Source organism: Bufo gargarizans, chromosome 6 (genome assembly GCF_014858855.1).
Source record: "Bufo gargarizans isolate SCDJY-AF-19 chromosome 6, ASM1485885v1, whole genome shotgun sequence".
NCBI lineage: Eukaryota > Metazoa > Chordata > Amphibia > Anura > Bufonidae > Bufo > Bufo gargarizans.
The window spans coordinates 388,030,795-388,058,328 of NC_058085.1; the positions used below are offsets into that span (position 1 = coordinate 388,030,795).

General features: G+C 44.4%; 1 protein-coding gene across 1 annotated transcript in view; it reads right to left on the reverse strand.

Moving 5' to 3' along the window:
• ZMAT4 (zinc finger matrin-type 4) overlaps positions 1–27,534 on the reverse strand; it is a 357,231-nt gene that overhangs the window by 10,848 nt on the left and 318,849 nt on the right. Inside the window, exons 6-7 of the mRNA XM_044299054.1 lie at positions 16,553–16,683; positions 11,662–11,664 (exon numbers count right to left, since the gene is read on the reverse strand). Coding sequence (XP_044154989.1) covers positions 11,662–11,664; positions 16,553–16,683 — 134 coding nt within the window. The remainder of the gene's footprint in view (positions 1–11,661; positions 11,665–16,552; positions 16,684–27,534) is intronic.

Here is a 27,534-nt window from a genome sequence, read left to right on the forward strand (position 1 = left end):
ACCGGTATGGATTTAGTGACAGAATTAGACTTGGAAATGCACAGAAGCGTGTGTGTGAAGTTATTCTGAATGACCCTATGTGCACCTTCAATATTATATACCCTTTTAGGGATAGATTTCAAATAGCTCTGATATAGCAGAAACCACTAAATTATGAAATTGCTAAATTGGGAATTGTACTTCAACCCAGAACAAAAAATGTGCTTTGACGGACACTAAATATCTTGCCCAGCAACAACAGTACAGCGGTGGGTAACGAGAGATTTAGAGGGATTTAAATTTGAGGCCTAGTATTTAGGCGCTGGGTCACCGGTATGGATTTAGTGACAGAATTAGACTTGGAAATGCACAGAAGCGTGTGTGTGAAGTTATTCTGAATGACCCTATGTGCACCTTCAATATTATATACCCTTTTAGGGATAGATTTCAAATAGCTCTGATATAGCAGAAACCACTAAATTATGAAATTGCTAAATTGGGAATTGTACTTCAACCCAGAACAAAAAATGTGCTTTGACGGACACTAAATATCTTGCCCAGCAACAACAGTACAGCGGTGGGTAACGAGAGATTTAGAGGGATTTAAATTTGAGGCCTAGTATTTAGGCGCTGGGTCACCGGTATGGATTTAGTGACAGAATTAGACTTGGAAATGCACAGAAGCGTGTGTGTGAAGTTATTCTGAATGACCCTATGTGCACCTTCAATATTATATACCCTTTTAGGGATAGATTTCAAATAGCTCTGATATAGCAGAAACCACTAAATTATGAAATTGCTAAATTGGGAATTGTACTTCAACCCAGAACAAAAAATGTGCTTTGACGGACACTAAATATCTTGCCCAGCAACAACAGTACAGCGGTGGGTAACGAGAGATTTAGAGGGATTTAAATTTGAGGCCTAGTATTTAGGCGCTGGGTCACCGGTATGGATTTAGTGACAGAATTAGACTTGGAAATGCACAGAAGCGTGTGTGTGAAGTTATTCTGAATGACCCTATGTGCACCTTCAATATTATATACCCTTTTAGGGATAGATTTCAAATAGCTCTGATATAGCAGAAACCACTAAATTATGAAATTGCTAAATTGGGAATTGTACTTCAACCCAGAACAAAAAATGTGCTTTGACGGACACTAAATATCTTGCCCAGCAACAACAGTACAGCGGTGGGTAACGAGAGATTTAGAGGGATTTAAATTTGAGGCCTAGTATTTAGGCGCTGGGTGACAGGTATGGGTTTAGTGACAGAATTAGACTTGGAAATACACAGTAGCGGGTGTGTGTGAAGTTATTCTGAATGACCCAATGTGCACCTTCAATATTATATACCCTTTTTGGGATAGATTTCAAATAGCTCTGATATAGCAGGAACCACTAAATTATGAAATTGCTAAATTGGGAATTGTATTTCAACCCAGAACAAGAAATGTGCTTGAACGGACACTAAATAACTCGCCCAGCTACAGCACTAGGGACAGATTTAGCTGGATATAAATTTGAGGCCTAGTATTTAGGCGCTGGGTGACCGGTATGGATTTAGTGACAGAATTAGACTGGGATATGGCCAAAAAATAAACAGACTATTGCTGGTTAAATGCACTTGGTGTGACAGCTTCACCCTGATGTAGGCTTTAGCCAAAAAACAACCACACCATTGAGGGTTAAATGCACTTGGTGACAGGCGCAGCTTGCCCCTGATTTTGTATATGGCCAAAAAATGAACAGACTATTGCTGGTTAAATGCACTTGGTGTGACAGCTTCACCCTGATGTAGGCTTTAGCCAAAAAACAACCACACCATTGAGGGTTAAATGCACTTGGTGACAGGCGCAGCTTGCCCCTGATTTTGTATATGGCCAAAAAATGAACAGACTATTGCTGGTTAAATGCACTTGGTGTCACAGCTTCACCCTGATGTAGGCTTTAGCCAAAAAACAACCACACCATTGAGGGTTAAATGCACTTGGTGACAGGCGCAGCTTGCCCCTGATTTTGTATATGGCCAAAAAATGAACAGACTATTGCTGGATAAATGCACTTGGTGTGACAGCTTCACCCTGATGTAGGCTTTAGCCAAAAAACAACCACACCATTGAGGGTTAAATGCACTTGGTCGCAGCTTGTGCTGGCGCACCACAAGACACAAAATGGCCGCCGATCACCCCAGAAAAATGAGACTGACAAACGGTCTGTGCAGCCTAAAAACAGTGAGCAATTGAGGATCAGCAGCTCAATGATCCACAGCTGCAGATCGATCAGTTAATCAAGTCCTTTGGAGGAGTTAATCTGCCTAATCTCGCCCTACTGTCGCAGCCGCAACCTCTCCCTACGCTAATCAGAGCAGAGTGACGGGCGGCGCTATGTGACTCCAGCTTAAATAGAGGCTGGGTCACATGGTGCTCTGGCCAATCACAGCCATGCCAATAGTAGGCATGGCTGTGATGGCCTCTTGGGGCAAGTAGTATGACGCTTGTTGATTGGCTGCTTTGCAGCCTTTCAAAAAGCGCCAAGAAAGCGTCACAAAAGCGCGAAGAAAGCGACGAACACCGAACCCGAACCCGGACTTTTACGAAAATGTCCGGGTTCGGGTCCGTGTCACGGACACCCCAAAATTCGGTACGAACCCGAACTATACAGTTCGAGTTCGCTCATCCCTAGTTCTGACTGACCAAGGGACCCCTTTTATGATGAGGGAACTCTGTAAGTTGCTGCAAATAAAACTACGGATGTCTGTTTACCATCCGCAAACAGACGGTCTGGTAGAAAGGTTTAACCAAACATAAAAAAATATGTTGAAAAGGGTGGTGGCTAAAGAAGGGAAGGACTGGGACCTCCTTCTGCTCTATCTCATGTTTGCAGTGCGAGAGGTAGCCCAAGCCTCTACTGGGTTCTCACCCTTCGAACTGTTATATGGCAGACAACCTCGCGGTCTCTTGGACGTGGCCAACAACCCACTCCACATAAAAGTGTCATTGAATACGTTACCTAGATGCAAGATCGGATAGAGAATGTGTTACCTCTTGTTAGGGAGCATATGGAGGCAGCTCAGTGAGCCCAGAGTCGGGTATATAATCGGCAGGCTCGGGTCCGGATCTTTTTAACGAGGGTGATCGGGTTTTGGTTCTGGTGCCGATCATGGACAGTAAGTTCCTTGCTAGGTGGCAGGGGCCCTACGTGGTACTTGAGAAAATTGGAGATGTAAACTACAAGGTACACCATCCAGGGTGGCGAAAGGCAGAGCAGGTTTACCATGTGAGTTTAATCAAACCGTGGAAAGATAGGGAGACCTATACAGAAGACAGCCCGCGCCCAGATTTTCTAGAAAGAGGTACCGGCCCCTCTGTCTGATGCAAGAGAGGCAGCTGCCACAGTAAAAATTGCTGACAGTCTCTCCTCTAAACAGACTCAGGAGGCCAGGGAGTACGTTAGTCGGAACCCACTTCCATAATCCAGTATGACATTGTCACTGAGCCTCAGGCAAAAGTCCGATTAAAACCATATCGGTTACCCGAGGCTCGGCAACAAGCCATATTGGAGGAGGTGCAGCTAATGTAGACGCTAGACGTCATTGAGGAGTCAAAAAGTGAGTGGGCCAGTCCTATAGTATTGATACAAAAGCCGGAAGGGACATCGAGAGGTTAAGACAAGCCGGTATTTTTCTGTTTTGGACCTCATGAAAGGGTACTGGCAGGTGCCCTTAATGGAGGCTGCAAAAGAGAAAACTGCCTTCATCACGCCTGAGGGGCTGTATCAATATAAGGTCTTACTCTTTGGTCTGCATGGCGCCCCCTCCACTTTTCAGCGACTAATGCACATCGTGCTTTGTCCACATTGCCGGTACGCTTCGGCTTACCTGGACGATATTGTCATCCACAGCACCGACTGGGAAAGTCACCTACCCAAAGTGCAGGCCGCAGTGGACTCCCTTTGGAAAGCTGGCCTAACTGCTATCCCAAAAAAGATGTGCGATAGGGTTAGAAGCGACTAAGTACCTGGGGTATGTCGCTGGGCGTGGAGTCATCAACCCCCAAGTGATAAAATAGAGGTGATACGGATTGGCCCCGACCTGTCACCACTAGGCAAATAAAGTCATTCCTGGGAATGGAGGGATATTACAAGATATTTGTCCCCCACTTTGCTACTCTAGCCACGCCCTTGACAGGACTCTTGAAGGGACACAAGTCGTGGATGGTTTGCTGGGATGATCGGGCGGAAGAGGCTTTCTCCTGAAGTCGGCCCTGTGCGGGTCCCCGGTTTTGGTGACACCTGACTTTAAAAGGGAGTTTATAGTACAGACCGATGCCTCCGAAGTAGGCATTGGTGCTGTACTGTCTCAGGAAGTCAACAGGGAAGAGCATCCCATTGTCTTGCTCAGCCGTAAGCTCACTCCAGCCAAAACCCGGTATAGTATAGTGGAAAGAGAGTGCCTGACTATCAAGTGGGCACTAGAATCTCTCCGCTATTATTTATTGGGGAGAAAATTCCACCTGGTGAGTGACCACTCCCCTCTCAAGTGGAGGAGCCAGGCCAAGGACAGAAATGCCCGGGTCACCCGATGGTTTCTCTCTCTACAAAACTTAACGTTTTCGGTGAAACACAGGGCAGGCCAGTTACAGGGAAACGCAGATGCCCTATCCTGGGTATACTGTCTGGCGTGTGTTCACCCCCTCAGGGTTGAACAAAGGGGGGGGGGATATATGTGACAAAGTAAGAGGTTTTGTCTGGGAAAACAGGTATTTTCCTCCCAGCATGTGCTGATTTACAGTCAGGTCAGGTCAGGTCAAATACCAGACCGGATTTTAGTGCCGGTCTGGGTTTTGGCAGCACCTGGCTGTCCTTAAATAGGCAGCTGGGCTCAGAAGCCATGTTTGAAGGCTTGCTACCTGTTTGGCGTGAAAACAGGTTGGTGCTGCTATCAGCAAAGACTCTTTGAGGCAGAATTGCGGCTTGGTGTCAATTACCACCAACACTGCAAGGTGACTTTTTGTATGATCATGACTTGTTTTATTCACTTGCCTATAGTGTGAATAAAACACTGAACTGTTTGATCTAAAGAACTTGTTGTTGCCTCTATACTGCGTCCGCTAATCCTGTCTACCAGAGCGAAACCCCACAACCCCCAACATGGTATAAAAACTACAGCTCATCCTGCAAAAATCAAACACTCAAAAAGTTTCTAAAGTTTTTAACTTTTAAAAGTAGTAAATCATAATAAAAGCTGCATAAATTTGCTATCACCGTAATCGTACTGACCCGCAGAGTCAGCTTATCTTAGTGACCACTGATTCAATCCGGGGAGGGGATGGGGGATTTATGTCATATTTTTTCTTAATTTTAAATCATTCCTGCAGTAAATAAGGCTGGAAACTCATCAACTCTAATCCCGGATTAGTTTCCAAACAGGATGAAATCATAATGCAAAGTCAAGTCATCAAACTAAACTGCCATCATGTCTGGGGGATTAGCGGAGGACACGGCTCAGTATTCGTTATCCTATTTGTCATTTAGGCCCCTTGCAAACGAGCGTGCCGGATTCAGTCCGGATGCGTTGGGGCGGGTTCAGGGAAACCCTCACGAGTTCGCAAGCAATGTGTCTGCGATTGCGTTGTTCAGTGCAAAACGTTTCAATGCGTTTTAATAACAGAATACTTCTAAAGGCATTCCGTCATGCATTCCGTCATAGAATTGCGTTATGGTCCGTGGTAACGGAATCCATAACGCAATTCACCTTTTACCAGTAAACGAAGCGTGAACGAATTTCATAACATGAAATTCACTCTTCTCTAGTTGATTCTGCTGATTGAAATGTCGACTTCACAGGATACAAATGAGGGCTTCAGTACACTGAGGGGTGCACAGCAGTTCCAGAGTTTTCTAGTGTTGGCTACACCCTATCAGTGCACCGTAGCCCTTATTTGCATAAAGAATATGGGCCAAATTTTTTTTTGCGCAAGTGCCATTTTTACACTGGCCCCGCCACTTTCCCAAAAAGGGGGAATGATGAGGGCGGGGCTTACGACATGTCTCCAGACATGTCTGTTTTAGTAACTACTTGCATTCCCCATGTCATAACAGTTTTTGAGCATCTATATGTAATGACCCGGAGTGCCATTACCACTTCTTTTGACACCTTGCTACCATTTCTATGTGCTAATTTATATGATCTAATGTATTTCCTATAACGTGCATATTTATTCCTGAAACTGTTATGTTCAAGTGTAATAACCTGGTCCTTCAGCAGATGGTGGCAACAACATTGGCAGTATTAGCTTCCCTGGTGAGGAACCTTTTGGTTCCTCCCAGCCCTCTGTAGCTAGAGGGAGAAGTTTAGTTAGAAAGTGAGTCTAGCTTAGCCCCTGCAAGGGGAAGGCAGCAGGCCTGGTATTGTCTGGACAGGTTCTGTTAGGCCTACGCCAACCTTATCACTGGAGGTTGTGCACTTCCAAGCTGAGCCGAAGCTTGAGGTACTCTAAAGCCAGGACAAGAAGTTCCTAGGACTATAAGTAAGACTACAGACTACAGCTAACTTAGCAGAAGAGGAAGAGTTCCTATTTATCCGGCCAAGCATAGCAGAGCTGAGATTGTTGCAGAGAAGTATTTGCCTGCCAAAGTTGAGCCAATACCTGCTGATGACCAAGATATCGCTTGGAAGCTGTTTGGATTACCCATTTATGCCAAGTAAAAGCAACTGTTCAACATTACTATAAAGTCTGGACTCCATTTATTCCACTCGTCCATCATCCAAGTTCACCTACCCCTTTTGCACTGCTTCGGACCAGATCACATCTGGGATCAACGGATATCCAGGTAGGAACACCGTGAAACGTGCACATAACATCTACAGAGACTGTAGGCCACCCTGCACCACTCTGGCAATCCTACCTCTGGGTACCAACATTACCATCTACAAAGGGAGCCTTGAGCTTCTGCTGCTTAACCGCAGTTGGTGTCACGTTTAGTTGCTCTATAAGAGGGACATATTTCGTAGAAACCTCCTAAGGAGCAAGGGATACCCCAGACGCTGCACCCCGTGGGCTCGTTGCATATACTTATGACTATGTTGGCCCATGCCTCTATTATTCCTGCTAGAACTTATGAATGAATTACTAGCAGTTTGCATTGATGGTCCAGCTGGGTGTTACCAGTTGGGGGGAATCCCTTCACAGTCTGACACTATACAATCAATGCTCTCAGTATCAGACTGTGCGGGGACACCCCCTCCCCAACTGGTAAAACCCAGCTGGACCTTCATTGCAACTTGCCAGCATAATATTCATAAACTTCTAACAAGAATAATAGAGGAATGGCACAACATGGTGTAATAAGATCAGATGTTCCAGAATTGTTATTTCATTGGAAATGCAAGTAGTTACTAAAACAGACATGTCGGGGGACGTGACAACTCCTGTTTCACCCTTTGTGCAACTTTGACATTTAAGGGGTCCTCCGGGTTTTTAATATTGATGACCTATTCTCAGTATAAGGCATCAATATCAGATACCCGGCACCTCCGACGATCAGCTGTATAAAGAAATGGACTAGGATAGGACTGTACTATTAGGGGCCAGCTGTTCCGCAAAATACGCAATGCACACGGACGTCATCCGTAATTTTTGAAGACCGCAGAATACATAAGGTCGTGTGCATGAGCTCTAAGGCTGCATTTTTAAACTAAAAGCAGGCACAAACACTTTAGTAAATGTGCCCTTGTGTCCTATCTACTCCATATAATTATTAACCAGTGATTGGCCTGACTGCATGCACCAGCTCCGTCTCATACATAGGGATATTGGAGAGTTTTCGGAGATGACAGTCAGTGATTAGGAGAATGATTCCTGCATGAGCCAGAATTGGATTTTTCAATCTACGCTATGAAATCGTTCCCAGCCCACGCTAAACTGTGCATGTTAATTTACCTCTATGTAGACCTGTTCTGCAAAAAAAGTAAGCAAAAAAAAAATGAACATCATTGAAAATTGTAAAAAAAATATAAAAAATGAATGTGGGATGGAACGAAGGGTACGTGTGGATGCTGCGGGGCTGGAGGAATGACGGAGGGAACACATGGTACCCAAGATATCCTATGACAGGGACAGATCAGCCGACAGGGGCATAGCTATAGGGGAAGCAGCTGCTTTGGGGCCCGTACTCAGAAGGGGCCCATCCAGGAAGGAGGACTAAAAGATTTTATTGTCACGGGCCACTCACCAGTATTGTAGAATAACTTTATGTACAGTGACACTGTAGGAAATGGATGGAGCACCTGCCTGTCCTGGTCTGTGAGAGGGATCTTAACTAGACGCAAGAGTGGGGGATGCACAGGAGGAGGGGGTTGCAAAGAAGCTACTTGGGGGCCCCTTTCAAAAATTTGCTGTGGGGCCCGGTCATTTCTAGTCAGCTGACACCTAGAAATAAATATAATCACTGGGGTGTCAGATCCTCCCTATATCGTCTCTCTCTCTATCATTCTCTCTGTATGCGTTCAACTATGGTGTTTTTTTTCTGAAGATCCAGTTTTCACTCTATGAATGTATGGCAAAATCCACATGGGATAAACTGCCGTGCATTCACTCCGGATTCGTACAGGAGCCCATTTTGCTCTGGTTTGTTTCGTAAAACCAATTGAAAAAGATGGTTTATGGGGACAATAAGTGAGCGGAAATGCCTTTGCTGACTGACTGCAACTAGAGATGAGCGAATTATTCCGGGACTCGATTCGGCTGCTTTGGCAAATTTTACAAAAAAACTTGCTTTGTGATGAATGACTTTGTCACGAAGCACATTTCTTTGTAAGTAGTGGGTGCAATGACAGGGAGTGGCGATTGACCTGCTCCCCGTCATTGTACCCCTAAGATGCCACGTTCATACATGATCGCGGCATCTGATATAAATAATAGAGTGTAAAATAAAAAAACTAAAAAATATTACTTACCTGATCCATTTGCTCATGACGGGCAGGCCGCCGCCATCTTGTTTCAAGATCTGGTGCGAAATCTCAAGTGGCCCGTGGAGACGTCATACGTCACCACGCACGGGATTTGGGGCAAGATCTTCAAGCAAGATGCTTTGCGGCAAATCGAATTTATCCTGAAATTCAGATCGAAGTCCACTTCATGGACTTCAATTTGCTCAACACTAACTGCAACCTTTCCCGTCTGTGAGAAATATATCAGATATTCTTCTCCAGTCATGGTCGTTCTCGTTATTACTGCTGGACGCAACTAGAAGTGGTCCACATGTTTTACGCTAAAGATCGGGTATGGACAGGATAGGGAAAGTGTAAATGGGAACTTTATTGATGTTTGTGTGTGTGGGGTGACTTATTTGGAAACATGATCTGGACTCGTCTAAATCTCTGGGTCAAGGCGTCAATGAACTGGCTAATTAATCCCGGATGGGTGACTAAATGAACAAGTGCTCATCTTCGTACTCCTTTTGTGGAAAAGAAAGTCACTCACATATCAATCAAGTATGCTGTCTGATTGATGGAGGAGAGAGGGAAAGATAACATGCACGTAAGTCCATGTTGTCCTTCCCCTAGGAACATGTACAGTTACATGGGGAGACAATCTGTCTCCCAACTGTGCAGCCTGTTATCAATTCCCCCTCTCTTTCTCCACACTGGCTGACATCTCAGTTGACTGAAGGGGGTAAGGCTGCTTTAACCCTTCATATCACATGCTGTCTGTCAGCTAGAGATGTGATCCTGGTCTTGTTTGAAAACTGACCATGTTAGCTTTTAGATAAGACCAGATTGCAGTGCTAGCATCAAGAAATACAGCCTTTAGAAACCAAGTCAAGACTGAAAGCTGCTGGTATTGCAGCTCTCACTGGGACCCATTTCTAAGAGCTGTAACTTACCATGTATTGTAGCTAGTATTGCAATCTTGGTTTTGTTTTAAAGCTTAGATTGTCAGCTTTCCGACTGTCAAAATCATGGCTGTAGCTCAATCACAGCCTTAGATGTAGTGTTCTGCAGCCAGACAGCCCAGAATGGTGATAATTTAAAACAGTATTGTCCTTTCCTACCCGAAAGAACACCATTCAGGATGATCAGTGTGTGTGTGTGTAGGAAGGGAGGGGGGGGGGGGGGTATTAAAGGAGTGTAGAATTTAGTCATGAATATCAGATCAGTGGGACTCTGACACCCTGCACACCCACCATCAGCTGTTTTGGGCAGCCGGCAGCACCAGAAACTATACAGTGGACTGAAAGTTCGGTCCATTGTGCAGTTTCTGGTGCCGGCGTACTGCACTTGAATGGGAGCTGAGCTCCAATACTCAAGCACAGTCACTAAACTGTGTACAAAACCAGTGCCAGTGGCTCTCCGAAAGAGCTGATTGGTGGAGGTGCCCACCAATCTGATATTGATGACTTATCCTGAGGATAGGCCATCAATATTTAAAGACTATGTACACCTTCGGGGTCAATTTTGTTTATGATTGCATTTTACACATTTTGGACTTAAAATAATTTTTTTAGTTGCTCTTTATTTAAAAAAATTCATCAGCTTTGTCATAAAGGATTACTTTATGCCTAGCTGTGAGAATCGTACTTTCGCTTTGTGACTGATCATCTAATAACCCATATCTCTAAATTACTAATAGCTTGAAAACACTAAACTAAGCCACATTCTTCTCAGTAAGATAAGAATTGAGGTATAACGTTTTTTTAAGGTCAGAGATCAAAGATAAGGAGCCGTCAGCTGAGCTGCCTGATGGAACACAGTAAAAATACAGAAGCACACTACTAGAGAATCTTAACCCCTTAAGGACACAGGGCGTACAGGTACGCCCTTGTGCCCTGGTACTTAAGGACACAGGGCGTACATGTACGCTCTGTGCATTTTCGATCACTGCCGTGCGGCTGGCAGTGATCGGAACCCGGTGCCTGCTCAAATCATTGAGCAGGCACCTAGGCTAAATGCGCGGGGGGGTCCCGTGACCCCCCCATGTCGGCGATCGCGGCAAACCGCAGGTCAATTCAGACCTGCGGTTTGCTGCGATTTCTGCAGTTTCTGATCAGAAACTTTACCGGGGATCAGAAACTTTAGGATTACATTTTTTTTCCAGTATCCCTCCCCCTGCACCCCTGAGTTATTTGAGCACGGTGGGAGGTGCAGGGGGAGGTTGCGGGCGGTGCGGGAGGCGGGCGGTGCGGTAGGCGGGATCGCGATCCCCCGCCCGCCTCCCATTGCATAATCGTTGGCGTATAGTGGGTATACCAGGGTGCCAGCACATTGCTGGCACCCTGGTATAAACGGCTGACATTGGTGATGCGATGTCAGCCGTTTAACCCTTTCTATACAGCGGTCCGTACGGACCGCTATATGGAAAAGGTTAACAGCTCAGGGAGCTCCCTCCCTCTCCCATCGGGGGGCTGCTGTGCCTTTGCAGCCCCCCGAATGGAGAGGGAGAGAGCCTCCAGGCAGCCCCCCAAGCCCCGTCCTTACCCTTCCCCGTCTGCGAAGTTCTGGCAACTACTGAGCAGACGGGGAAGGTTCCCATGGCAACAGGACGCCTTCTCAGGCGTCCTGCTGTCCATGGTTCTGAACAGATCTGTGCTAAAAGCATAGATCTGTTCAGACAAAGTGTAAGTAAAATACCGTACAGTACAATATATATTGTACTGTACTGTATTATGCAGACATCAGACCCACTGGATCTTCAAGAACCAAGTGGGTCTGGGTCCAAAAAAAGTAAAAATCAAAAAACACATTTATCACTGATTAAAAATGAAAAAAATTAAATTCCCTACACATGTTTGGTATCGCCGCGTCTGTAACGACCTGATATATAAAACGGTAATGTTACTTTACCCTAACGGTGAACGCCATAAAAATAAAAAATTAAAAACTATGATGAAATTGGAATTTTGCCCACCTTACTTCCCAAAAAAGGTAATAAAAGTGATCAAAAAAGTCACATGTACGCCAAAATTGTAACAATCAAACCGTTATCTCATCCCGCAAAAATCATACCCTACCCAAGATAATCGCCCAAAAACTGAAAAAGTTATGGCTCTTAGACTATGGAAACACTAAAACATGATTTCTTTTGTTTCAAAAATGAAATCATTGTGTAAAACTTACATAAATATAAAAAAGTATACATACTAGGTATCGCCGCGTCCGTATTGACCGGCTCTATAAAAATATCACATGACCTAACCTCTCAGATGACCACCGTAAAAAAATAAAAATAAAAACGGTGTAAAAAAAGCAATTTATTGTCATCTTCCGTCACAAAAAGTGTAATAGCAAGCAATCAAAAAGTCATGTGCACCCCAAAATAGTGCCAATCAAACCGTCATCTCATCCCACAAAAATAAGACCCTACTTAAGATAATCGCCCAAAAATTGAAAAAACTATGGCTCTTAGACTATGGAGACACTAAAACATTTTTTTTGTTTTAAAAATGAAATTATTGTGTAAAACTTACATAAATAAAAAAAATTGTATACATATTGGGTATCACCGCGTCCGTGACAACCTTCTCTATAAAATTACCACATGATCTAACCTGTCAGATGAATGGTGTAAATAACAAAAAAAAAACGGTGCCAAAAAAGCAATTTCTTGTTACCTTGCCTCACAAAAAGTGTAATATAGAGCAACCAAAAATCATATGTACCCTAAACTTGTACCAACAAAACTGCCACCCTATCCCGTAGTTTATAAAATGGGGTCACTTTTTTGGAGTTTCTACTCTAGGGGTGCATCAGGGGGGCTTCAAATGGGACATGGTGTTAAAAAAAACCAGTCCAGCAAAATCTGCCTTCCAAAAACCGTATGGCATTCCTTTCCTTCTGCGCCCTGCCGTGTGCCCGTTCAGCGGTTTACGACCACATATGGGATGTTTCTGTAAACTACTGAATCAGGGCCATAAATGATGAGTTTTGTTTGGCTGTTAACCCTTGCTTTGTAACTGGAAAAAAAATATTAAAATGGAAAATCTGCCAAAAAAGTGAAATTTTGAAATTGTATCTCTATTTTCCATTAAATCTTGTGCAACACCTAAAGGGTTAACAAAGGTTTGTAAAATCAGTTTTGTATACCTTGAGGGGTGTAGTTTCTTAGATGGGGTGACTTTTTTGGAGTTTCTACTCTAGGGGTGCATCAGGGGGCTTCAAAAGGGACATGGTGTCAAAAAAACCAGTCCAGCAAAATCTGCCTTCCAAAAACCGTATGGCATTCCTTTCCTTCTGCGCCCTGCCGTGTGCCCGTACAGCAGTTTATGACCACATATGAGGTGTTTCTGTAAACTACAGAATCAGGGCCATAAATAATGAGTTTTGTTTGGCTGTTAACCCTTGCTTTGTAACTGGAAAAAAAATATTAAAATGGAAAATCTGCCAAAAAAGTGAAATTTTGAAATTGTATCTCTATTTTCCATTAAATCTTGTGCAACACCTAAAGGGTTAACAAAGTTTGTAAAATCAGTTTTGTATACCTTGAGGGGTGTAGTTTCTTAGATGGGGTCACTTTTATGGAGTTTCTACTCTAGGGGTGCATCAGGGGGGCTTCAAATGGGACATGGTGTCAAAAAACCAGTCCAGCAAAACATGCCTTCCAAAAACCAAACGGCGCACCTTTCACTCTACGCCCTGCTGTGTGGCCGTACAGTAGTTTACGGCCAGATATGGGGTGTTTCTGTAAACGGCAGAGTCAGGGCAATAAAGATACAGTCTTGTTTGGCTGTTAACCCTTGCTTTGTTAGTGGAAAAAATGGGTTAAAATGGAAAATTAGGCAAAAAAATGAAATTCTCAAATTTCATCCCCATTTGCCAATAACTCTTGTGCAACACCTAAAGGGTTAACAAAGTTTGTAAAATCAGTTTTGAATACCTTGAGGGGTGTAGTTTATAGAATGGGGTCATTTTTGGGTGGTTTCTATTATGTAAGCCTCGCAAAGTGACTTCAGACCTGAACTGGTCCCTAAAAATTGGGTTTTTGTAAATTTCTGAAAAATTTCTAGATTTGCTTCTAAACTTCTAAGCCTTGTAACATCCCCAAAAAATAAAATATCATTCCCAAAATAATTCAAACATGAAGTAGACATATGGGGAATGTAAAGTCATCACAATTTTTAGGGGTATTACTATGTATTACAGAAGTAGAGAAACTGAAACTTTGAAATTTGCAAATTTTTCCAAATTTTTGCTAAATTTGACATTTTTTTATGCAAAAAAAAATATTTTTTTTTACTTTATTTTACCAGTGTCATGAAGTACAATATGTGACGAAAAAACAATCTCAGAATGGCCTGGATAAGTCAAAGCGTTTTAAAGTTATCAGCTTTTAAAGTGACACTGGTCAGATTTGCAAAAAATGGCCTGGTCCTAAGGTGTAATAAGGCTGTGTCCCTAAGGGGTTAAGGCTGTACAGAAAAAGACTCAACATTTATAATAAAGGCTAATACATTTTATTTTTTTTATCTCAAAATGAGTACAATGCAAAAATATTAAAAATAATTTCCCCCAAAGGCATATACAGTCATGTGAAAAAATTAGGACACCCTTTGAAAGCATGTGGTTTTTTGTAACATTTTTAATAAAAGGTTATTTCATCTCCGTTTCAACAATACAGAGAGATTAAAGTAATCCGACTAAACAAAGAAAACTGAAGAAAAGTCTTTTCAAGATCTTCTGTAAATGTCATTCTACAAAAATGCCTATTCTAACTGAGGAAAAAGATAGGACACCCTTGCCCCTAATAGCGAGTGTTACCTCCTTTGGCTGAAATAACTGCAGTGAGACGGTTCTTGTAGCCATCTACCAGTCTTCGACATCGGTCTGAGGAAATTTTACCCCACTCCTCAATGCAGAACTTTTTCAGCTGTGAGATGTTTGAGGGGTTTCTTGCACGTACAGCCCTTTTCAAGTCACCCCACAGCATCTCAATGGGATTCAAATCTGGACTTTGACTTGGCCATTCCAGGACTCTCCATTTCTTCTTTTTCAGCCAATCTTTGGTTGATTTACTAGTATGTTTTGGGTCATTGTCATGTTGCATGGTCCAGTTCCGCTTCAGCTTTAATTTTCTAACTGATGGTCTCACATGTTCTTCAAGCACCTTCTGATACACAGTAGAATTCATCGTGGATTCTATGATGGTGAGCTGACCAGGTCCTGCTGCAGCAAAGCAGCCCCAAACCATGACACTTCCACCTCCATGCTTCACAGTTGGTATGAGGTTCTTTTCTTGGAATGCTGTGTTTGGTTTACGCCAAACATGTCCTCTGCTGTTGTGTCCAAATAATTCAATTTTGGACTCATCTGTCCAAAGAACATTATTCTAGAAGTCCTGGTCTTTGTCAACTTTATCTCTGGCAAATGTCAGTCTGGCCTCGATGTTTCTCTTGGAAAGCAAAGGTTTCCTCCTTGCACACCTCCCATGCAAGTTAAACTTGTACAGTCTCTTTCTGATTGTAGAGGCATGTACTTCTACATCAACAGTAGCCAGAGCCTGCTGTAGTTCTCGAGATGACACTTTAGGGTTTTTGGAGACCTCTTTTAGCATCTTGCGGTCTGCTCTTGGGGTGAACTTGCTGGGGCGACCAGTCCTGGGCATGTTGGCAGTTGTTTTGAAAGCCCTCCACTTGTAGACTATCTTCCGGACAGTGGAATGGCTGATTTCAAAATCTTTTGAGATCTTTTTAAATCCCTTCCCAGACTCATAGGCTGCTACAATCTTTTTTCTGAAGTCCTCTGACAGCTCTTTTGCTCTCACCATGGTGCTCACTCTCACTTCAACAGTCAGGAGCACACCAAACTAAATGTCTGAGGTTTAAATAGGGCAAGCCTCATTCAACATGCAGAGTAACGATCTACTAATTATGTGCACCTGGTGTGATATACCTGTGTGAGATCTGAGCCAATTTAAGAGGGAATACATGTGAGGGTGTCCTATCTTTTTCCTCAGTTAGAATAGGCATTTTTGTAGAATGACATTTACAGAAGATCTTGAAAAGACTTTTCTTCAGTTTTCTTTGTTTAGTTGGATTACTTTAATCTCTCTGTATTGTTGAAACGGAGATGAAATAACCTTTTATTAAAAATGTTACAAAAAACCACATGCTTTCAAAGGGTGTCCTAATTTTTTCACATGACTGTATAGTGTTTAAGTCCTGGAAAACGAACCCTGGAAATCTGATATCAAACCTAATGATGTATCCCTAGTAGCAATGGTTAACTGCTTCCACAAGGTGAAGTTGTTGTGTTTGTACATGTCCGCTGTCATCATGCGGCACGCAATAGTCCACACCTGGCATTTCATGGACCTCCACCGTGCAGGATGATGTATGGTAGATCTTGTTGAAGTATATATGTATATCAGAGTGTGTCTGCTCAGGACAGAGGCTGGCCATCCGTCGGACTTGGAAGCTAGGACTTTGTGGTTGGTGCCATTTATCTTGGATGTGAGGGTCCATCCCATGTCCAAAATGCATGGCTATGATGGCAGAGATCAGAATATGTGGAATTCCTGACAGCAGTTCTGTAATGTCTGCATTGTTCTACTGCAGATCCTAGAGAGGATAGACTTACCCTCCTTAGCCATTCTCTTTTGCATGTTGTTCCTTGTGTGATAGTTGATCCTTGGCTGCATCTGTCTCTCTGCAGAATTCTGTAGATCCCTTTGCCCATTTAATTTGGTTCCATCTGAGATGTTATTTGCACTGAAAAAAGAGGAAAAATTTTAATTCATGTTAATTTTATTACAAATATTAGTATTACAGTATAATTTGAACAGAATTGCACTACTTAGTTGACCCATGGACCTAGATCCTGACAGTAGACTGATGGACATAGGAACAAACTGACAGATTTATGGAATATGGGAATACGTCCTAATTCAGTGCTCCAATGTGACTGTACTTTCTGCACTGTATGTCCCATAGGCAGTGTCTGGACAGGGATGGAGTTCCCTAGTAACAGTCATTAGGCAGGGCTGGCACCACCCCTTCCTCTCTGACAGGAAGTAAGTCAGTCTAGAGTGAGCCGTGAGTGAGTTAAAGAGCTACTGGAGACTACAGAATGTATAGCAACCATAGAAAGGAAAGTGCAGAGCACCTGGCAGAAAAAGCACCTACATTGAGGCTCCTGACTTTCCTGCATGTTGGTGGGAGCCATAGACTTCATGCTCCCCATCATCCTAAAAGAAAAGACTGGCTATCTGTCGAGAGACTTTCTCTGAGAATACTGCGACGATACCAAAAGAGTGAGAAACAGACAAGTTGCACACCATGGTCAATTTAAGAAGACTGTGTAAATTGTAAAAAAGAGACTTAGAGGGAACTTTTACTGTGCCCACTGCCTTCCATACACAACCTTGGGAAACTGCATATGCCAACTGTTAAGACTCTGCTTAATGTGTACAGTGTCTGTGTAAACCATCTACTGAAGAGTCTAAATAAAGTACAGCAGACTAGCTCAGTGTTTCCCAACCAGTGTGCCTCCAGCTGTTGCAAAACTACACCTCCCAGCATGCCTGCACAGCCAAAGGCTGTCCGGGCATACTGGGAGTTGTAGTTTTGCAACAGCTGTAGGCACACTGGTTGGGAAACACTGGACTAGCTGCATTAAACCCCTCCTCATCATTGTACAATGCTGCTATCTGCATCATCACAACACGCCCCAGGGAGCGCCAGAGTGAGGATTGCCATCGTGACTACTACATCATCATTGCAAACACCACTCCTATCTTCCCCTCTCTCCCTTGTGGCCTGTTTCACTAAGAATTTGCTAGCTAATTTTACCGAGGTATTGGGCCTGCTTACCTAACAGTCCTTATATATGGCATGTCCACCCCTGACTCCCTTCCATTCAAGCCCCATGGGATTTAGTCTAGCAGAGCCGGCAATGGTCCTGAATTTGCAGTGACTCTCCCTAATTTTTAGAGATAGTCTCAGCAAATTTGGGATCTCCAGGGACAAAAATTGGCAGGAATTATAAGCCCTGCCCAACAAAATAGGCAATCCTAAGTGGGCTTGGGGGTGTTCCTACTGGGTGGGGCTTACATGCTCCAAACTACAATGTTGGTAAGTATAGTCTAGGCCTAAATAGTGACTTGTTGTGCTGCTACATCGCACCGAATGCTGCCACGTTTTGCCCTGAAACTGTGAAATGACCTTGAAGTAGGGGATGTGGTAAGGGTCAGACACCCTGTGGATCCATATCTAATCAGTGGGGGGTTTAACACAAAGCGTTCCCACCAATCAGCAGCTTGAAGAGGTCACGGTGCTCTGGTAAGCGCTGCCTCCTCCTCACAGCACACAGGGCACAGCGCCGTACATTGCATAATATTGCAGCCCAGGCCCACTTACTTAATGTGACATCATTGGCCTAGGATGAAGCCGCAGTTCTCACCAGAGCACTCGTACTGGGTGACCCCCAGATCATGCCCCCCCCCCCCATCCCCTAATCAGATATTGATGAACTATCTTGAGGATAGGCCAGCAATATCAAATTCCTGGATAACCCCTTTAACAATCGGGCAACATGTCACACTGTCATCGCAGGGTGTGTCGTTTTTTCCTCCTGCGGTGTAATATATTTACAGATGGCATGTGCAGCATTAAACAGCGAGCGTCATCCTGATTTGCGCATTAATGTGGCGGCATGTTTTATGGCTGCACTCACTTAGCTAATCTTTTCTCAATTTCCACCTCAGAGGTAATGTTTGAGAGATCACTCAGCCGTCAGCGTTCATGAATACAAATTAATGCGTATTTTTTGAAAAATAAATTACTCCGAGACGGCAGAATATCACGTCGGCGATCTCCTGCTAATCAATCTGCTGACGTTGCGGTTTAGGATTACACATACGACGGAGCAATTCCTCCGCACAATGGAGGAGTCAATTATAAAAAATACGTATACAATACCCGCTCATGCTTACAGCCATACCGTACACGTATGGCGTCTGCTCGGAACCGGTGCCAGTGAGCAGCTGGTGTCAGCTGTAATATACTCTGATCCTGTGTGGTTAACCCCTTACATGCATCTAGTGCAGGGTTCCCATTAGACTGTCATTGCAGTCTGGGGTCTACTGAAGTCGGGGGCTCTTCCTGAAGGTCAAAAATAGGCTGCAGCCTTAAAGGGGTAGTCCAGTCATTTTATGTTAATGGCCTATCCTAAGGATAGGTCATTTATATTAAAGGAATGGACAACCCCATTAGAGGTTAAAGGGTTTCCAACATTAGAAAAATGTGGTTGATTTCATCCAGTGCCATATTCTGTGGGTGCGTCTGATTGACACCTTCAGTGACATGAATGGAACTGGGTTGCAATTCCACAAACAACCTGTGGACAGGTGTGGTGCTGTTTTTGGAAGAAAGCAGCCATGTCTTTGTAATCCTGGACAACCCCTTTAACCAGGGGTGTACAAAGATCTCATAGGGCCCCATAGCAAAACTGAGTATGGGCCTCCCAGTACACATGCATCAATCACTCCGAGTAGGCAATTATAATTAAAGAAAGTCAATAAATTGGGGGAGGCTTCATAAATACGGTTCTCATTCTGACAACCATATTTCACAATGTATTCATAACAGACAACCGGCAGAAACATAATGATAAATGTCATGCTTCCCATCTATTACAAAGCTGTCTGCCTGCAGCCACCACTAGGGGGAGCTCTGTGCATAAGAATTTATGCAGTTACTGAGCTCCCCCTAGTGGTGTCTTCATGAAAATGCAGTGTTTTCATATTGAAAAAGAAGTTCACGTAGTAGTCATGTGGTCTGTCTCCGTTAAATTTACACCACTGCCTTTAACTGATTCCGCCTCTTCATTCTGAGGACTTTTTCTAGTAGAAAGACCCTTTAAATCATCAGGGAGACGGCTGCTTGCATTTTTATTGCTTTTCTTAGTATTAATTTCTCTGGAGGTTCTCTACACTTAGGTTATAGTTCTTTATGGAGGTGGAAGTGATCACAAAGTAGAAATTCATTGCTGCATGCATTGTTGTGGTGATTACAATTTACTGTTCGTCGCAGTGTGCCAGGAATTAGAAGGGAGGTAAATAAAGGTAATGGAACGCAGGCAAGGCTTCAGCGACCGCAAAGCATTCTTAAGGCTTATCATTAGCAATCTATGATTAATACTCTAGGCCCTGTTAACGCTCAGTACATAGAACCCAGAGCTCTGCATTGTGCTGTTCCTCATTTATTCCTCTTGGAAATGAATTAGTTACTATTAAGGAGCTTATCTCCGCACAGTATGATAACGTCAGCATTGACAGTCCAGGGACCCATCCCTACCCAGTGATACATCCAGTTGTCAATTTATCCATGAAATACAGAGGAATAGCACAATGCAGAGTCCTGTGAAAAGAGACCCCAGAATTGTTATATTTTGGAAAGTATGTCAGAGGACTTGGCTGGTTCCTGTTACATCTGGGAAGCCTTTCCCAAAGTTTGCCTTCATGATCTGATTCTGTTTTTGGCATAGACCCGTCTTTTGTGGGCAAATGCCTTTATACTACTGTATGACCCCCGCCCCCTCCATAAGACAATATGGAGTACTACTTTTAAAGGGTTTGCCCCATATCGCTGTTTTCATGGCGAGGTGGGTGGGCTTACGGAAATTGCCGAATGGGATGGCAATGGCGAGATTATACAACCCGTTTATTTTCAGGTGTACTGTTCATTTTTGGTTGGAGAACCATATTTTCTAATAGGGAGTCAACCCTTTCAAACAAGCAATTAGCCAAAATAGAGATGAATGGAGTGACAGTGTACATGCTGGACCGCTGCTCCATTCATATGGGGGTAACATCTCAGTGGTTTGACCCAGCCGACCAGATACTTATTGTCTATCCTATAGATAGGTGATACGCCTAAAGGGGCTATCCTAAGATTAATGTAAAAAGAGAAAATCAGACATCATATAGGACATGACAACCTCGTTCTAACAAAGCCAGAACCAGCCCTGTACCTCACATATATTCAGAGATCTCATCATTCATTGTTCTAGTTGCTCTGCTAGATTAGGGGGAGTGTCCTTTCTGCTGCAGCTCTCTCCCTATCACAGCTCAGGGGCTGTGTACTTTCTCAGGGGATCTGTCCTTTCTGCTGCAGCTCTCTCCCTATCACAGCTCAGGGGGCGTCTTCTTTCTGCAGCGGCTATCTTACCATCACAGTTCAGTGGGTGTGTTCTTTCTGCTGTAGCTCTCTCCTTATCACAGATCAGGGGGAGTGTCCTTTCTGTTGCAGCTCTCTCCCTATCACAGCTCAGGGATCATCTTCTTTCTGCAGCGGCTATCTTAGAACACACCCACTGAACTGTGATAGTAAGATAGCTGCTGCAGAAAGAAGACGCCCCCTGAGCTGTGATAGGGAGAGAGCTGCAACAGAAAGAACACACCCACTGAACTGTGATAGTTTCTGCTGTAGCTCTCTCATTATCACAGATCAGGGGGAGTGTCCTTTCTGTTGCAGCTCTCTCCCTATCACAGCTCAGGCCCGACAAAGGGTGGGGCCTGTTCATCCATATCCTGTGCACCAGCTTTTGAATAAAGGATAATTGCATCGGATGGCGAGTGCCACGGATTCTTCTTTCCTGTTTTATATTTTGGATGATCTACCGTAAGAGCACCACCGTGTACCGATATACAGTCCTGTCCGTCCGTCACATGGAGTAGTGGCGTAAGGATTTTCAGCATTAGTAGTGCCGATCCTTCTATCTCACATACCTAACAGTAGAGAACCACTAAACATATCCCAAGCATTTGCGGACAAGACATACGGACACAGAAAATGCAAAAACTAACGCTTTATAAAAATAAATGGTACAAGACCCAAAATCAGAATCAAACTGCACATAAAGGTAGGGAACAGCGCAGACCTAATCTCCATCCAACCATTGTCCCTACCTGTTTAGACGTTCTTTCCTAAACGACAGCCCTCAACTGGTCAACAGTCCCGCTAAGTGCAGGAGCCTAGTCCAAGCAGCCACAGTTAGAACTGCAGGAACCTGTTCACACAGCCGTAAGCCAAGCAGACCAAACAGACACGAATCAAGATGAAAAGCAAACCAGATCAGAGACACAGAATCAGGATCAAGGCATAAACCGGAACCCATGCAGATCAGAATACACACAGAAAGCAGGACGTTAACGGTCAGAACAGAAAATAACTAAAGACATAACAAAGACAGATCAGATGAACAATCAGGCTGACCACGTGGGTCAGGGTCGAGTCACAAACACTCTGGTCAGGATAGCACGCTCCCTGCACACAGCTTTCCCGGAGACAGACGACAGACCGATCCCTCAGACACACAGCGCACAGGCCTAAATGGCAGGGTGATTACCTGGCCACCTGATGTTCAGACACAGACCAGGGAAACATTAACCCTTACATGAACACAGAGAGCATAAAAGTCACAGGGAACTGTTCACACACACCCACAGAAGTCCGAAGTCAGCACGCACAGCACAAGCAACCAACATACACGGGACACGTCCACTGCAGTCAGTACGCAAGAGTGCAGGCAGCCAGCCTACATGGCGACGCAGCACTGTGACTATAGGGCTGGTGGCAGCTAAAGGATGAAACTGAATATGTGTGACCACCTAAGCAATTTTACTGAGATGGACAGAGAAATAAGGAAAAGAACAAACATGCAGGTGGCGCTATATAGATGCATTTTATTGAATGGCTCAGTGGCTGTACTAACATTTTAATTACATGTATAACACCCTGGAGTGGCGTTACTATTCATTCACTCCGCTACTGACTTTTATTGCTAGCACCAATGTCATTCTGTGTATTTATTTCCAGGTCCTTAACGAGTGTGCATTGATTTTACTATCTTGAAACTGTTGTGTTCATGTAACATGCCTGTTTCACCCACAGGGGGCAGCGTATATTGCAGATTGAGAGAGACAGATACTTAGATAGAATGGAACTCACCATTCCATTCTCCCCCCTTTGGGAAGAAGTGTGCCAGTCCTGCTTCCTACCAGAAGAGAGGGGCAGCAGTGCTAGTTTGTTCCAGTGTAGTCTAGACAGTGAAGTGTAAGCCGTGGGCATGGACACAGCCAGACGTGCCTATAACATCCAGTGCAGGCTAAGCTTTGCTTGCCATAGGATTCAGATGTATGGAAGATATAGCAACCAGAGTAAAGTGTTCTCCAGTTGCCAGAAGATATAGCAGCCAAAGGAAAGTGTTCTTCGGCTGGACAAGGAGCCACCAAAGGGAAGTAGCTTGTAGAGCCCCCGTACTCCATGCTAATTTACTTTGTGTCAGGAGGGGGATAACAGCCCAAGGCACCCCAATCCGAGGATACCAGAACAGACTGAAAGTCCCGTAACCAGACCCAAGCAGAGTTTAACACGGCAGAAAGTAAAAAAGCTGAGTTATTAAGCAAGTCTGTCAGCCTAGCAGAGAAAGAGAGAAAGCACAGTTACCAAGTTTGCCTGCCAGTTTATGCCGAAGCCTGCTGGAACTAAGAGAAAGCCTGAATATTGTCTGGAATCAAGTTTACCCAACTAAAGCTGCTGTTAAAGTTTATCAAGGTCTAGACTCAAGTTTTTCTCCATCTCCTAATTCAACTATTCCCCTTTATTTTCTTTGGACCCTAAGCCTGGGGTCCTGCTGTTTCCAGGTAGGAGCACTGTGACACATATAGGCCGCACCACACCACTCGGCATTCCTATAGACCTGGTGGGTGGCCCATTGTACACAGGGCCGTCTTTAATATTGATTGGACCCTGGGCAAGAATTTACTTGGGCCCCCTGGATCCCGCCTTCCCACTACTGGACCAAGCTGTGCATGTGTGTGTTTTGGGAAATCAGGAGAATCGCTGGTTTGGCTGACAGCTATCTAATGGTATTTACGCCTTACTTGACATCATACATGAGGCATAAAGGGATCCATCTTCTTCTAGCCGTGAAGTTCAGGGAGTGACACCAGACATCTCACTAGTCACTGCAGGACACACAATCACTTTCCACTGTGTCTGTTGTTATAAAGGACTCCTGCTTGGGTGCAGAAGAACTTCTTCTTGATGTTTCTGGAGATAAATGTCTCTGAACTAATAGGTGGTCAGCAAATTACAGTGACTCCTGTAATAATGAACAGGTTAAACAGGCACATGAGGAGCCTTCATAGCAGTACATGACCTACCTAGAGACGGCTGCTCCTGACATAGCTCAGGGGAGAAGAATCATCTGCTGCTGTCAGAAATCTTCTAGATGCATCTTCTCTGCTACTTACAGTGTGGAAATGGACACCTCCAGTATTGTCCTTGTAGGCTCAAGTGTCCTTCTGACCTCTATCTGACCACTATATATTCACCTGGTACTCGAGTCGAAGCTGTGTCTAAAGGTCACCATACACATGATTTGTTGGCCGAGTGCTCGTCTCATACATATACGTTCTTGACTCTGGAGAGAGGGAGAAAGTCGGTGTCAGAGGAGGCTTATCTTCCCACTAACAAACTACTGTAGCAGGCCGGCCGGCAGCGTAACTCACTCACTCCGTCACGTGCCTGCTACGGTAGTTTGTTAGTGGGAAGATAAGCCTCCTCTGACACCGACTTTCTCCCTCTCTCCAGAGTCAAGAACGTATATGCATGAGACGAGCACTCGGCCAACAAATCATGTGTATGGTGACCTTTAGACAGTCGTTTTCGGGAGACAGAGCCGGCGGAGCCAAGATATTTTATGATGTCATTGTGGGCAGTGGCCAGCGGGGCTCAAGAGGCAGTTGCCTTGGGCCCCCCAGGAGCAACTGGGCCTGGGGCAGCTGCCCATTTTGCCCCGCGGTAAAGACGGCCCTGATTGTACATGCAGTTACAAAAGTATTCAGATACAGGTGCTGGTTTGAAAAATGTAGAATATTTTTGTGGGGCAACCTCTTTAAATCTTGGATTAACCCCTATAACTAACGAGCTGTGATCTCAATGATCAGGTTAAGCGTTCTTTTCACTGGGCAGTGGTCTTCTTTGTGATAAAACACGATTTGCTGTTGCCCCACCTCCGAAGCACAATGCTCTTTGAGAATAAGGTATAGCAGATATGTTCAAGGTTAAACAGAAGTCAAGTTATAACATGCTTCCGCTCGAGGAACTGTGCGTACAAATGTGTCCCCGAGGAGCCGGGCGCCGTTTATCTCTAGTCGGCCTCCTTAACAGAGCCTAAAGGCGTCAAAGGAAGAACACAAAATTTCAGATGAAGCCGTCGACCAAATTCCAATCAGATGGTGTGATTAGAAGCACTTCACATGTATCTCGCTAATAAAAGAGCTGGCGCGTTTCCAATCCAATTTACAGCAATTACAACAAACAGGTCTTATAAAAAGAAGAAGAAGAAGAAAAAACAGATACAGTTTGGAAATTGAATTTATTTAACAAGGGATTAACCAAACCTCATAATTAAGCAGTCACTCATAAATGGCAGCGGGAGATCCGTCTGCTGTTCGATCATATTTCAAAGAGCGGACTAGGAGCAGATGAGCTGGATATGACAAATACCTGTTCGCTGCTTTCGCTCCATAAGGGGCACCAGCCAGAGGTAGTCAGTAGGGGGCAGATTTGGATGCCGCTGTGGTCCTGCCGGTGAGGCACATGGATGGGCGTCCAGGCCCAGGTTTACGTGATTACAAAATTATATTTTGTACAAGAGAAATCCATTTATTAGAGGTAGTATTTAGCAAATCGCAGTATCCAAAGAGGACTATGATCCAAATTTCAGGAAAAATTTGATTTGCCGCAAAGCCGAATTTCCTCATGCATCCCTGAAATGGTGGTAAAAGCAAAAAAAATAAAAAATACTCATCTCATCTATTTGTGCGCAAAGAGGCCGCCGTGGCCATCTTGATTGAAGCTCCAGCGTGAAATCTTGTGCACGATGGTGCATGACGTCACCACGATGGCCAGCGCGATAAGGTCATCCGGTGTCTTCAATCAAGACGACGGACTCTTTGTGATCAAATGGATGAGGTGAGTATTTAGATTTTTTTTTTACTGGATTAACCCCTGAAAGTTCTCACTATTATTCTCAGATGCAACGATCAGTGATGAACGCAGCATCTGAGGGGCTCAATGATGAGGAGCAGCGCGATCGCCGTTCCCTATCATTGCGCCCACTAATAAAGAAATTTATTTGTGAAATTCAGCGAAGCAGGCAAATCGAACTTTTGATAACTTCGCTCGTCTCTAATTACAGGCGTAAATTGAAGCTTTGGGCCCCAAGGCAAAGAAAAAAGTAACAGGGCCCAATAATTAATCCAGCACCTCATCTGCAGTCAGCTGTTTTGGGGTGAATGCCCCTCATCAGTGCAGAGCAGACAGTACTGGCGTAACTGGGTGACAGGCCTTAAACAGTGTGAGGAATCTTATAGGCCAGGCAACGCTCCTCTGGAAACAGCTGTCTGCAGATGAGATGCTGGCTTATTATCCAAGTCATGTCTCAAGGCCTTTTAAAGGGTCGAACATTGACTTATAGGATAGCTACCTTACATCCGGTAGCATTAGAGGCAGAGCTCTTTTGCATACCCTTTTCCCAGAATTCCAGAGGAGCATTGCCTAGCCTATAAGACTCCTCACCGTTTAAGGCGCTCTCTATAAGGAGATATTGTATTCCGGGAGACAGTTCCAGGGAGAGAGCTGCAGCAGAAGGGGCACACCCCCTGAGATATGATAGGCAGATGAGTTGCAGCAGAAAGGACACACTCTTCAAGAAAGGGCACACCCCCTGAGCTGCCAGCTTGAAATAAATACAGCAAGGCAATTGGAGCAATGAGTGGGGAGATCTCTGGATGCTAGGTACAGGGCTGGTTCTAGCTTTGTTAGAAAGAGACTGTCACGTACTCTAATCATGGGATAACCCCTTTAAGTTTCCAATCTGCCCCTGGTCTGTTCATCTGTGAACTACTATGAAGAGTGGCGTAACAACAGGGGGTGCAGAGGCTGAAGTAGTACCTGGTCCTGGTGTGTGAGAAACTTTTTAAGGGTTTCCCTTTGACGGTTCTTTGAATTGACTTGTTGTGAATAAACTTTGGACAGTCAGTATGTGAGAGGGTCAGAAACTTCTGAGTGTGGCCTATGACCATTAAATGTACTCCATTCAAGGATGGCGCAGTACCACGAGGTGCCCCTACCATCAGACACTATCCTATCTCACACTGTACTCTCTCCATGCTTCTCGGGATGTCACCACTAGCCACAGAGCAGCCTCTTTTCTTAAGCCAAAGTGCTTCTCAAGGTACACTTGTTAGGGCCTCTACCCCCACTTAGCATGATGGACACAGAGCACAGCAGCTGGCAAGGTCACTCAGGATGGTCTCTTGACCCAAGCGAGTGCTTACTCAAGTCACCCAGTCTGCAGCAGAAGTCCAGAGTAAGTCACACTTGCAAACTCTGCTGGATCTACAAAATGAGACCTTCTGGACTCACAGAAGAGTTGGCATGGTGGCTTCCTCTCATCCAGATAGCAGATCTCCATGTACTTTAACTGCATGTCATGCCAGGATTCTGCATCATCAGATGCAGCCCTTGTGCCCAATGTGTATTGAGGAA